We start from the raw sequence: 13,129 nt of genomic DNA, 5'->3' as shown, positions 1-13,129 counted from the left end.
GAAAAGCTCTCCTTGCCATCGTCAACCTACATTTTATATCCTCTCTACTTTGACCAGCATCAGTTAATTTGTTGCCCAAATAACAAGTGTCTCATTTCCTAATCTAATTCCCTCAGCATCAACTGCTTTGGTTCGACTACATTCCATTATCCTCATTTTGCTTTTGATGATGTTCACCTTATTCCTTCCTTTCAAGACACTGTCAATTATGTTCAACTGCTCTTCCAAACCATTTACTGTTGCTCACAGAATTACAATGTCAACAGCAAACCTCCAAATTTTTATTTTTTCTTCCTTAACTTTAATTCCTACTTCAAAGTTTTCTTTTGTTACCTTTACTGCTTGCTCAATGTACAGACTAAATAACATTGAGGATAGGCTACAGCCCTGTCTCACTCCCTTCTCAACCACTGCTTCCCTTTTGTGCCCCTGGGCTCTTATAACTGCCATCTGGCTTCTGTACAAATTGTAAATAGTCTTTCACTCCCTGTATCTTAGCCCTGCCACCTTCAGTATTTGAAAGAGAGTATTCCAGTCAACATCATCAAAAGCTTTCTCTAAGTCTACAAATGCTATAAATGTAGGTTTGCCTTTCCTTAACATATCTTCTAAGATATTCCTACATTTCAACGGAACCCACACTGACATTCCCCAAGGTCGGCTTACATCAGTTTTTCCATTCATCTGTATGGAATTCAAATTAGTACTTTGCAGCTGTGACTTATTAAACTGACAGTTTGGTAATTTTCAGTGCTCTGTCAAATTCTTCATGCAAAATAATATCTCCTATCTCATCTTCATCTACGTCCTCTTCCATTTCCATAATATTGCACTCAAGTACATCCCCCTTTTATAGAGCCTCTATAAATTCCTTCCACTTTTCTGCTTTCCCTTCTTTGCTTAGGATTGGTTTTCCATCTGAGTTTTTGATATTCATACATGTGGTTCTCTTTCCTCCAAAGGTCTCTTTAATTTTTCTGTAGGCGGCATCTGTCTTATGCCTAGTGATATATGCTTCTACATCCTTACACCGTCCTCTAGCCACTCCTGCTTAGCTATTTTGCACTTCCTGTCGATCTCATTTCTGACACATTTGTGTACCTTTTCGCCTGGTTCAATTCCACATTTTTATATTTTCTCCTTTCATCAATTAAATTCAATATCTCTTACGTTACCCAAGGATTTCTACCAGCCCTCATCTTTTTACCTACTTGATCCATGGCTACCTTCACTATTTCGTCTCTCAAAGCTACCCATTCCTCTTCTACCATATTCCTTTCCCCTTTCCTTGCTAATTGTTCCCTCTAAAAACTCTCTACAACCTCTTGTTCTTTCAGTTTATCCAGATCCCATATCCTTAAATTCCTACCTTTTTGTAGTTTCTTCAGTTTTAACCAACAATTCATAGCCAATAAATTGTGGTTAGAGACCATATCTGCCCCTGGAAATGTCTTACAGTGTAAAACCTACTGGTGTCTACAGGCCTCTTCCACGTGTACAACCTTCTTTTATGATTCTTAAACCAGGTGTTAGCTACGATTAAGATATGTTCTGTGCAAAATTCTGCCAGGTGGCTTCCTCTTGCAGTCCTTACCCGCAGCCCGTATTCACCTAGAGCTTTTCCTACTATTGCTTTTCCTACTATTGCTTTTCCTACTATTGAATTCCAGTCCCCTATGACTATTAAATTTTCATATCCCTTAACTATCTGAATATTTTTTTAAATTCATTATTAAACCAACTCCTGCATTATCAACATTTGATTTAGTATTTATAACCCTGTATTCATTTGACCAGAAGTCTTGTTCCTCCTGGCACCAAACTTCACTAATTCCCAATATATCTATCATTAACCTACCCATTTCCCTATTTAAATTTTCTAAGCCACCAGCACGATAAAGAGATCTGGCATTCCACGTTCCAATCTATAGAATGCACTTTTTGTTTCTTTGGAAGATTATGTCGTCCTGAGTGCTCTCAACCTGCAGTTCCAAATGGGAGATTATTTTAGCATCAGAGTATTTTACCCAAGAGAACGTCATCATCATTTACCCATACAGCTCTTGCCCTCAGGAAAAACTATGGTTGTAGTTTCCCCTTGCTTTCAGCCATTCACAGTACCAGTACAGCAATGCTGTTTTGGTTGATGTTTCAAGGCCAGTTCAGTCAATCATCCAGACTTGCCCCTACAACTACTGAAAAGGCTGCTGATCCTCTTCAGGAACCACACATTTGTCTGGCCTATCAACAGATACCTCTCCATTGTGATTGCACCTATGGTACAGCTATCAGAGTCAGTTACACCAAAAATCACATGCTTTTGATAAATCATCAATGCGCCATAGCATAGAAATGGAATACTTTCATGATATGCAAGTTATAATACAAAAAGCGTCAAATACATGGAAGCTTTAACTACCAATAAGTTGTTTCCCATTCTTTTATTACAGAAAACTCTACAAAAAAGGGGCACATTTTTGATAATCTTCAGTTTGTCAGCACTCTGAAACAGCTTGTACTCATACCATTACTGGTCACATTTCTCTTCCTAATGCAAAAATCTGAGCTGGGAGATTCTTCCTTTCATACTTCACAATGTGGGGGAATGTGAAATTCCAAGCTGTGACGTAACTAAACTTGACAGCTCTTAGACCACACTCATTCACATTCCATGGTAGGACACCTTTAGTTGATTGGCTGGTTGGTTGGTTTGGGGTACAAAGGGACCAGACTACATGGTCATTAGTCTCTCTCTCTCTCTCTCTCTCTCTCTCTCTCTCTCTCTCTCTCTCTCTCCCTCTCCTTTTTTTTTTTTTTTTTTTTTTTTTTTTTGCAAGGCTCAAGGTACAAAAGCACCCAATAACACACGTATAAAGAAAATGAATGGAACGAACAAAAAACAGGGAAAACATACACCACAAGGAAAAGTAGAAGAAGGTATTAAAACCATAGAGCATTTTTTTTTTTTTTTTTTGCAAGGCTCAAGGTACAAAAGCACCCAATAACACACGTATAAAGAAAATGAATGGAACGAACAAAAAACAGGGAAAACATACACCACAAGGAAAAGTAGAAGAAGGTATTAAAACCATAGAGCATTTTTTTTTTTTTTTTGCAAGGCTCAAGGTACAAAAGCACCCAATAACACACGTATAAAGAAAATGAATGGAACGAACAAAAAACAGGGAAAACATACACCACAAGGAAAAGTAGAAGAAGGTATTAAAACCATAGAGCATATGGTCTAGGTTGGCTGATCACAAAAATAAAACTGGATGAGCCAGCCACCCTGCAACACATTAAAATGTCCACCCCAAAGAGACAAGGTGAGATGAACAACATATAGGAAAAAGACGATCACCAAGACAAACAAATGCAAAGAAAGTGCGATGGAGTTAAAATGGAGTGAGGGTGGCGACCTCAGAGAGAAGGCTAAATGCCCACCCTTAGATGGCACGATAAAAAAAAACCTCACGAATAAAATGTAAAACTAAATCTGCTGTTGAGGCATTGTCGCCCAACACCAAAGGTAGGGTGCTGGGACAGTTAAAAGTCCACCGCAGAGCAGCTAAAAGTGGGCAGTCCAGCAAGATGCAAACGACAGTCATACGTGAGCCACAGTGACACCAAGGTGGGTCCTCGTGACGGAGGAGGTTGCTATGTGTTAGCCACGTAAGGCCAATGCGGAGCGGGCAGAGAACCATAGAGCCCTGGCAAGAGGTGCGCACAGAGGTCTTCTACACATTCGCAGTCTCCTTAAGGGCACGCAGTTTGTTGTACATACTGAGATTATGCCATTCCATCTCCTAATGCTGAAAAACCTTGCAGCATAATAATGATCACAGGTCAGTGACAGGGATACCAATCTCCAGAAGTGGTGTCGGTGTAGCCTGTTTGGCCAGCATGTCGGCAAGTTCATTTCCTGGGATTCCGACATGGCCTGGCATCCACACAAACACCATGGAATGACTGGACTGTTCCAGGGCATAGATAGACTCCTGGATGGTCGCTACCAAAGGATGGTGGGGGTATCACTGGTCAACAGCTTGTAGACTGCTCAAGAAATCAGTACAGAGAAGAAACTACTCGCCAGGGCATGAGTTGATGCACTCAAGAGCATGAGAAATGGCCGCCAGCTCTGAAGTGAAAACACTGGCAAGGAGTGCTGTTCAATATGTCCTCTACGATTATACGGGAAGCCAACGTGAACATCAGCCATCAAGTTGTCAGTGTAAACCACTTCATGGTCCCGATACATGTCAAGAATCGAGAGGAAGTGACAGCAGAGAGCTGCAGGGTTAACCAAATCCTTAGGACCATGTGAAAGGTCCAGGCAAAGCTTCAGCCTAGGTGTAAACCATGGAGGGGACACCTTTAGTAACTTTCCTTTTGAAGTTTTAATATCCTTTAGCCTGAGGACATCTGTGAAGTAATAATTTGTTTACCCAAAAAATAAACACAAGTCTACCCTCTGACAATACTTCAAAATCTTCCATACATCCTGGATTCTTTGTGATTCTTTGCATTATTTGACCTTTTGTAGTGAGACGTTACCTACCGTTCAACAGCCAAGAGAACAAAGACATTGTAATGGGCAGGGGATGGAGAGGGGAACACCAATGAGACTGCTGAGTCAGTTAATTAGGAATACTTCAATTTACATGATAAAGTCACTACCTTTAGAATCTTTTGGTATTTCACTGTTAGCAGGTTCATAAACTATTTTCCAATCAATTGCTTCATTCACGTTTGTTTCAGCTGGTTAAGAATAGGATTATGGCTCTCAATGATTAAGTTATTAGAATCCATACATAATTTCCCTGGCAAGTGTGGCCAAGGAACACAAAATATATCAGGATACATGTGAAAAATAAACAGTACATATTCTCATGCCATATCTCTCTTCTCTCTCTCTCTCTCTCTCTCTCTCTCTCTCTCTCTCTCTCTCTCTCTGCATCCCTTCTTTCCTATCCCTGAACAAAAATTATATGTAAGCATAAATAAGAATAAAAGTATAATTATTTTGGAACAAAATGCTTCTTAAAGCAAATATGTTACAACTGGCATGTCAGTTTCCAGACTTACTAAAGAGATGGATGTACATTGTAATTTAACTCAGCCCTGGATGCGAAACCAACATTTAAACAGCAGATATGCAGCACATATTAAATATGTTGCACATCCATTCTGGGTACTTTCTTTAAAGAGTTATTCCACACAGTAAGAGGACTAAGAATGGAAATCAAAGTGGATGATCGTGCTGAGGAGAAAAAGCAGTGAGTGCTCACAAGTAAATTACATACACCTCAGTCTGTGTGATATGATGTCACTTTGTGTGTTGTGTGTGTGAGGGGAGGGGGGCCACGCCCTTGCGCGCGCGCGAGCACACACATTTTATTGTCTGAAAACAAATATAACTGGGGAGTAAGGCTCACATTGCAATTTTTGAGCAGAGGATGGGAAGATGATGATACATAAAAAATCAGCTTAACTCAAACAACTGGAACAGTTTCAACCAAACTTAGTAAATTTATGTAAGTCTTGCTAGCCATAAAAAAATAATAAATCCCTGTAGGAATAAGTCGCTGAGGAATGAAATAAATAGGAAATGCAGGGAAGCTAAGATGAAATGGCTGCAGGAAAAATGTGAAGACATTGAAAAAGATATGATTGTCGGAAGGACAGACTCAGCATACAGGAAAGTCAAAACAACCTTTGGTGACATTAAAAGCAACAGTGGTAACATTAAGAGTGCAATGGGAATTCCACTGTTAAATGCAGAGGAGAGAGGAGATAGGTGGAAAGAATACATTGAAAGCCTCTATGAGGGTGAAGATTTGTCTGATGTGATAGAAGAAGAAACAGGAGTCAATTTAGAAGAGATGGGGGATCCAGTATTAGAATCGGAATTTAAAAGAGCTTTGGAGGACTTACGGTCAAATAAGGCAGAAGGGATAGATAACATTCCATCAGAATTTCTAAAATCATTGGGGGAAGTGGCAACAAAACAACTATTCACGTTGGTGTGTAGAATATATGAGTCTGGCAATATACCATCTGACTTTCGCAAAAGCATCATCCACACAATTCCGAAGACGGCAAGAGCTGACAAGTGCGAGAATTATCGCACAATCAGCTTAACAGCTCAGGCATCGAAGCTGCTTACAAGAATAATATACAGAAGAACGGAAAAGAAAATTGAGAATGCGCTAGGTGACGATCAGTTTGGCTTTAGGAAAAGTAAAGGGATGAGAGAGGCAATTCTGACGTTACGGCTAATAATGAAAGCAAGGCTAAAGATAAATCAAGACACTTTCACAGGATTTGTCGACCTGGAAAAAGTGTTCGACAATATAAAATGGTGCAAGCTGTTCGAGATTCTGAAAAAAGTAGGGGTAAGCTATAGGGAGAGACGGGTCATATACAATATGTACAACAACCAAGAGGGAATAATAAGAGTGGACGATCAAGAACGAAGTGCTCGTATTAAGAAGGGTGTAAGACAAGGCTGTAGCCTTTCGCCCCTACTCTTCAATCTGTACATCGAGGAAGCAATGATGGAAATAAAAGAAAGGTTCAGGAGTGGAATTAAAATACAAGGTGAAAGGATATCAATGATACGATTCGCTGATGACATTGCTATCCTGAGTGAAAGTGAAGAAGAATTAAATGATCTGCTGAACGGAATGAACAGTCTAATGAGTACACAGTATGGTTTGTGAGTAAATCGGAGAAAGACGAAGGTAATGAGAAGTAGTAGAAATGAGAACAGCGAGAAACTTAACATCAGGATTGATGGTCACGAAGTCAATGAAGCTAAGGAATTCTGCTACCTAGGCAGTAAAATAACCAATGACGGACGGAGCAAGGAGGACATCAAAAGCAGACTCGCTATGGCAAAAAAGGCATTTCTGGCCAAGAGAAGTCTACTAATATCAAATACCGGCCTTAATTTGAGGAAGAAATTTCTGAGGATGTACGTCTGGAGTACAGCATTGTATGGTAGTGAAACATGGACTGTGGGAAAACCGGAACAGAAGAGAATCGAAGCATTTGAGATGCGGTGCTGTAGATGAATGTTGAAAATTAGGTGGACTGATAAGGTGAGGAATGAGGAGGTTCTACACAGAATCGGAGAGGAAAGGAATATGTGGAAAACACTGATAAGGAGAAGGGACAGGATGATAGGACATCTGCTAAGACATGAGGGAATGACTTCCATGGTACTGGAGGGAGCTGTAGAGGGCAAAAACTGTAGAGGAAGACAGAGATTGGAATACGTCAAGCAAATAATTGAGGACGTAGGTTGCAAGTGCTACTCTGAGATGAAGAGGTTAGCACAGGAAAGGAATTTGTGGCAGGCCACATCAAACCAGTCAGTAGACTGATGACCCCCCCCCCCCAAAAAAAAAAAAAAAAAAAAAAAAATGGAATAAGCCATACATTGCAATTCTCAAGGTGGTGGTGCAGGAGATGAATAGGACAATCCTCTCATAATCAATTAAAAATAGAAGGCAAGCCCTCTATCAAATCAAAGATGATTTTGCTAATAAAGAGCAAAATACTAAAAATAGTGAGAGTTTGGCCTTCTCATCTGAGAAGAAAGTGTTGAGTTAAAGGATAGTGCCTTATATGAAGGCAGATCAAAGCAACTTTAACTAGCCTCTGTGGATAGACCCAGATATGTCACAGTTTCTCAAGGCCCTTTTCACATCTCATCTGCTCCATTGCCTTCAAATGGTTCAAATGGCTCTGAGCACTATGGGACTCAACTGCTGTGGTCATAAGTCCCCTAGAACTTAGAACTTCTTAAACCTAACTAACCTAAGGACAGCACACACATCCATGCCCGAGGCAGGACTCGAACCTGCGACCTTAGCGGTCGTGCGGTTCTAGACTGTAGCGCCTTTAACCGCTCGGCCTCTCCGGCCGGCTCTCCATTGCCTTCCGAATACTGGATTGTACACAATGCTTTTGTTATACTTGGATCAGAACAACAATGCTCCTGACAGTTGTTTATAAGGCCAGCTACCCCAGCAACAACAGCCAGAGCATGAGTTTGATCATACCATCTGCCTTGCACCCAACTATTATATCACTCTGCTATCTCTATTCTTCCACGATTTATTTCTCAAGTGGCGCATTTCTCCTGGGGTATTTGGTAGCCAACTGTGAAATCCCTTGGGAAAGTGATAAGGCTGTTATGACCCAGCAAAGTGAACTCAATACTGCATGTTAATAGGGAACATACAACGTACACAGTACAGAACCACAGAGTTGTTGCTACCAGAGCCAGATAGTCCTTTCGTTTAACAACAAAACAACCACCCCTCATCAATGCTCAACTGTCGTTATTCTGATCCAGGTAAAGGTATACATACACTCATATCATCGACAGAGAAATAAAGACAGAAGACTAAAGAATCTCCTAGCCAAGATCCATCAGTGCAGAGAGTCTTAAATTTCTTTTATTTCCTTTCATCATCATCATCATCATCATCATCATCATCATCATCATCATCGTCCTCCAGCAATGTGGGGAAGTAGTAGTATACGAGATCATATAACTCTTGTACATATGTGTTAGGGAAACAATTTTTTTAAAGCAGAGATAGTCTTTAAGACAACACTAGCATCAACGATTCACAACTTAAGCTGGTGATTCATGAGCATATAATCATGTTTACCTCCCACATCCGAGTGAGTATGTTTAACCACCTACCTCAAGGGATATGCTGTAAGCATTATAACAGGAGAGTCTGGTTACAATTGCAGCAGATCTGTGCTTTGGTACCTTAATTTCTGTTTTCATTTCACGGATAAAAGGCTTTCACAAGGCCGTTGATCATGTGAATAGTTTATGAAGGCAGAAGGAGAATGAATTTTGAGACATTTCTGGGGGCCATGCCACAATCCTCACAATGTGTTTTACCTTTTTATATCACTTAGCATCAAAGACGATAATTAAAAAGGATTGAGGCAAATATTTTCAATTTTTTAAGTCAGACAAACCTATACTAGCACAATCAAAGAACATTGGAACATCAAAAAACTATGTAAATTAGAACGCAGTGGTATGGGCATTGTTGATTCATAATATTGCATATTTTGTGGCGTTTTCACCTTCCCACCTGCTTAGTGTCCTACTGAGTACACACTGAGTTTGTTGATGATGATATTATGTTGGTTGCCCAGAAAGTAATGCACCGCGTTTTTTTCTTCTCAGCTGAAAACAATGTACAACATTACATATGTATTATTTGAATTCTCCTGAGAGCGCGCGCCAAGTTTCCGTCACTTTCGACAAATAGCGTACCAGCAGAACAGTTTCAAAATGGCGTCTGTAGATGATGTACGTTACAAGCAACATGCTGTCACTGAATTTATCACTGCAGAGAAAGAAACTGTGGCGAATATTCACAAACGCTTGTGCAAAGTCTGTGGAGCATCTGCTGTCAACAGAAGTACAGTCAGTCACTGGGCACGGAGGGTAAGGTCATCAGAGGGCAGTCTGGCAGAACTCCACAATTTGCAGCAGTCAGGGAGACCATCCATAGCTGTCATAGCTGTCACACCTGACAGCCCTGACCTAGCCCCCTCAGACTTCCACCTGTTTGGGGCATTAAAGGTCGCCATTTGTGGATGACATTTTGAGGACAATGAGGAGGTGATTCAAACAGTGAAACACTGGCTCCGCCACCAGGTCAAAGTCTGGTACCAACAGGGCATACACGCCCTTGTTTTGCGCTGGAAGAATGCCACAGAACAGAATGGAGATAAAGTGAAAAAATGGGGTGTGTAGATAAAACATCATTTTTTCGTGTGTCAAACAATGGAAAATACAGGATGGAATGTAACAATACCAGAGAAGGAAAGTTGCTACTCACCATATAGCGGAGATGCTGAGTCGCGATAGGCACATCAAAAATATACACACAATTATAGCTTTCAGCCATTGAGGCCTTTGGCAGCAGTAGACACACACACACACACACACACACACACACACACACACACACACATTCTCTCTCTCTCTCTCTCTCTCTCTCTCTCTCTCTCTCTCTACACTCAGTGTGGTTTCAGATCTGAGACTGCAGACATGTGTGCAAGTTTTGTTTGCGTGTGTGTGTGTGTGTGTGTGTGTGTGTGTGTTTTTGTCTACTGCTGACAAAGGCCTCAATGGCCGAAAGCTATAATTGTGTGAATATTTTTGTTGTGCCTATCGCGACTCAGCATCTCCGCTATATGCTGAGTAGCAACTTTCCTTCTCTGGTATTGTTACATTTTTTCATGTGTTTAATTCTCATTATGTTCCATAAAGAACTGTTGAATAACAAAAATATGGTGCATTACTTTCTGGGCAACCCTTGTAAAATAAATAACTAAAACACACACCACTCCCACTCCTCTACAGCACAGTCAGCAAACGAAGATCCCTGATAACTGCAAAGGACATGGTGCAGCTGCTTCTTGCATCTACCTCAGTCATGTCACGTGATTTTGTATATCTCTCTGTGACAACGTCTCAGTGTTGTCACAGCTTTATTGTTTTTGCTTGCAGCTATTTGCACTTTACAGTTGAAAGCTGGTGACAGTGCTGTCTGCTGTCAGGGATCTTCTTTCACTGTCTCTACTAGAGCTGAAAAATATACAAGTTTCCTACCTGACATGGAACTAATACCACCAACATCATCATCCTCATCATTGACATGTTCAGATTTTTTTATCTTTTTCTCTTTCACTTCCTTTGGTTTAGAATCAGACGATTTATGGTGCTTGTGTGAAGTGTTGGTTTTTGATGCACTATCTGTTTTCTCCTTTGTCTTTTTTTTGGAATCTGTTTTTGATGAATTGCTGTCCTTTAAAACACTATCAGTTTTTTGTTTCACATTTTCACTTTTTTCCTTCCTCAGATCACCTGTATTATTACTGACTTTATGTTTATTATTTTTATGTTCATGTTTATGATCTTTATGCTTTGAATGTTTTTCTTTGCTGTCACTAGCACCTGTCCTTTCATTTACCTTGTCACTATCACTCTTTCTACTATGTTTATCACTACTGTGGACCTTCTTTTCTTTATGTTTATCATGTTTTCGGTGTGACTCTTTGTGATGTTTGTGATGGTGGCTACTACTTGAACTGCTGCTGTGCTGCTTTGAATGCGACCCATGCTCTGGAGCCAATAACGTGCTGTCACGGTCGCTGACATCATTACTGTCATCGTCATCATCATTATCACCATCACCTTCTTCCTCTTCCTGTTCTTCATCTGTGTAACGTTCTGCATTAATTGCTTCAGTCACTCGCTCATCAATTAGCATTTCTTGTGATTCTGAGCCTTCATCCGAAAGGTTTTCATTCTCACTATCATACTTTTTTCTTTTTTCATCACGTCTGTGATTTTTGCTCGAGTCTCTCTTCCTCTTGTGTGAATGTCTCTCTCTTGTGTTTGAATCTTGAGTTTTATGACTGTCCTTATGTTTTTTTTCGCTGCTGTTTACATCCCTGTGTGTTTTGTCCTTGAGTGACTTATATTCATGTCTACTACTGTCTGTCTTGTGGTTCTCATCCTTCCTGCTCTTACTGTGAGTCTCTTTGTGACTATGCCTACTGTTCTCCTTTACCAAAACAGTGTAACCTCCACTATCACCATCATCCTCCTCCTCTTCTTCTTCTTCTTCGTCTTCTTCATCTATAGCATTTGTTTCATCAATTTCTTCAGTGTGCATCTCAGTTCCAGTTTCATCTCCAGCTTCTTCTCCATCATCATCACTGGACTCTTCTTCAGCAACCATCTGCTTCCATTTCATCACAGTATACTTTGCAGCTTCTCCAACCTGCCCCTCATATTTCCTTAATGCATTTACAGTACGGCCAACACCAGTTTCCTTAAGAAGCTGAACCGTTATTGGTAGGCGACATAGTTTATTGATGCAGTGCAACATCTGTAACAAAACATATATTGCATAAAATACTTTTAAACAGAAGTTGAATGATAAGATTACACCCCAAGAAAATATATGTGTAAAGTAAAACGCTACACGTGTGCGTGTTTTAAACTTTATATTTCCATAAAGCTGAAAGAATCACATGTAACAGTAATCAGAAACAAATGGTTAAAAATAACTTAGGGAAAGATATACATCTCAAAAGGCATCTATGCAACTCAGATCTTTAACTGAATTTTGGGATTTTAAAAAAAAAAAAAAAAAAAAAAAAAAGTTGTTAATGAGTTAATTTCCCATTGAGGATGTGGTCATTACATAAGGAACACTTGGTGCATACAACAAAGATGAGAAAGGCAACTGGTAGAGGCCTATTTGACAGAAACCATTTGGTAAACATCCGTACTTATGGGTCAACGGAAGCGTCTGATTCCACACATCTGCTTTGACCCATGACATAAGTGTGTGTGTGTGTGTGTGTGTGTGTGTGTGTGTGTGTGTGTGTGTGTGATGGTGCTTTGGATTTTGTTTTTCATAGTTTTAGGTGTTGGTTTTTTCGTATGAGCAGTTATAGTTGACCTATATAGGTCACGGAAGTGTCTGATTCCTGTAGATTTTGTAATTATCTTTTTTGTTTGTCATCTTCTGTGTTTTGGGATTGTGGTTCTTTTTTTATTGTTATATTTAGCTTGTCCCCTCCCTAAAACCCCCAATTTCCCACGGTTGTCCCATTAGTTTGATTGTATTTTTGGAGGGATATGTTATTGTCTTATTTATATGTATTTTCGTGTTTGTTGCTGTGTGTACGTAGTGATATCATAGGCGTCATATTGTAGGCGCTTAGAATAGCCATTTCCGCCATACTGATGACATCATGGATCAAAGCAGATAGGTGGAATCTGACACTTCAGTATTTCCGTAATGATTTATAGACATTATGTACATAAGCCCACATATCCATTTCACACACACCTCTATAAGACTTCCCATCATATACATCCAACAACATATTTGTGTGTTGGAGTTACTGATAAATGGAATTAAGTACCACTACAAGATAACAATCAGAGATGCTAATATGAAAGTAAGACAAAAACTACAAAATGATGCTTTGATGTGAAACTTCAGTTTTGATATCAAAAACAACAAGAGCTCTTACATTAGTGGAATATGTTTGCCTG

At 39.9% G+C, this 13,129-nt stretch overlaps 1 protein-coding gene across 2 annotated transcripts in view; it reads right to left on the bottom strand.

Annotated features, from left to right (window-relative positions):
• The window catches only part of LOC126162471 (transcription elongation factor B polypeptide 3), a 150,094-nt gene that overhangs the window by 133,340 nt on the left and 3,625 nt on the right, over positions 1-13,129 (bottom strand). For both annotated transcript variants that reach the window (XM_049919004.1, XM_049919005.1), the window contains exon 2: positions 10,664-11,948. In XM_049919004.1, the coding sequence (XP_049774961.1) occupies positions 10,664-11,948 (1,285 nt within the window). The remainder of the gene's footprint in view (positions 1-10,663; positions 11,949-13,129) is intronic.

The sequence above is a fragment of the Schistocerca cancellata genome, chromosome 2 (genome assembly GCF_023864275.1).
Source record: "Schistocerca cancellata isolate TAMUIC-IGC-003103 chromosome 2, iqSchCanc2.1, whole genome shotgun sequence".
NCBI classification, from domain to species: domain Eukaryota; kingdom Metazoa; phylum Arthropoda; class Insecta; order Orthoptera; family Acrididae; genus Schistocerca; species Schistocerca cancellata.
The sequence above is the reverse complement of the archived record's forward strand: the minus strand, read 5'-3'. Positions and strand labels throughout refer to the sequence as shown.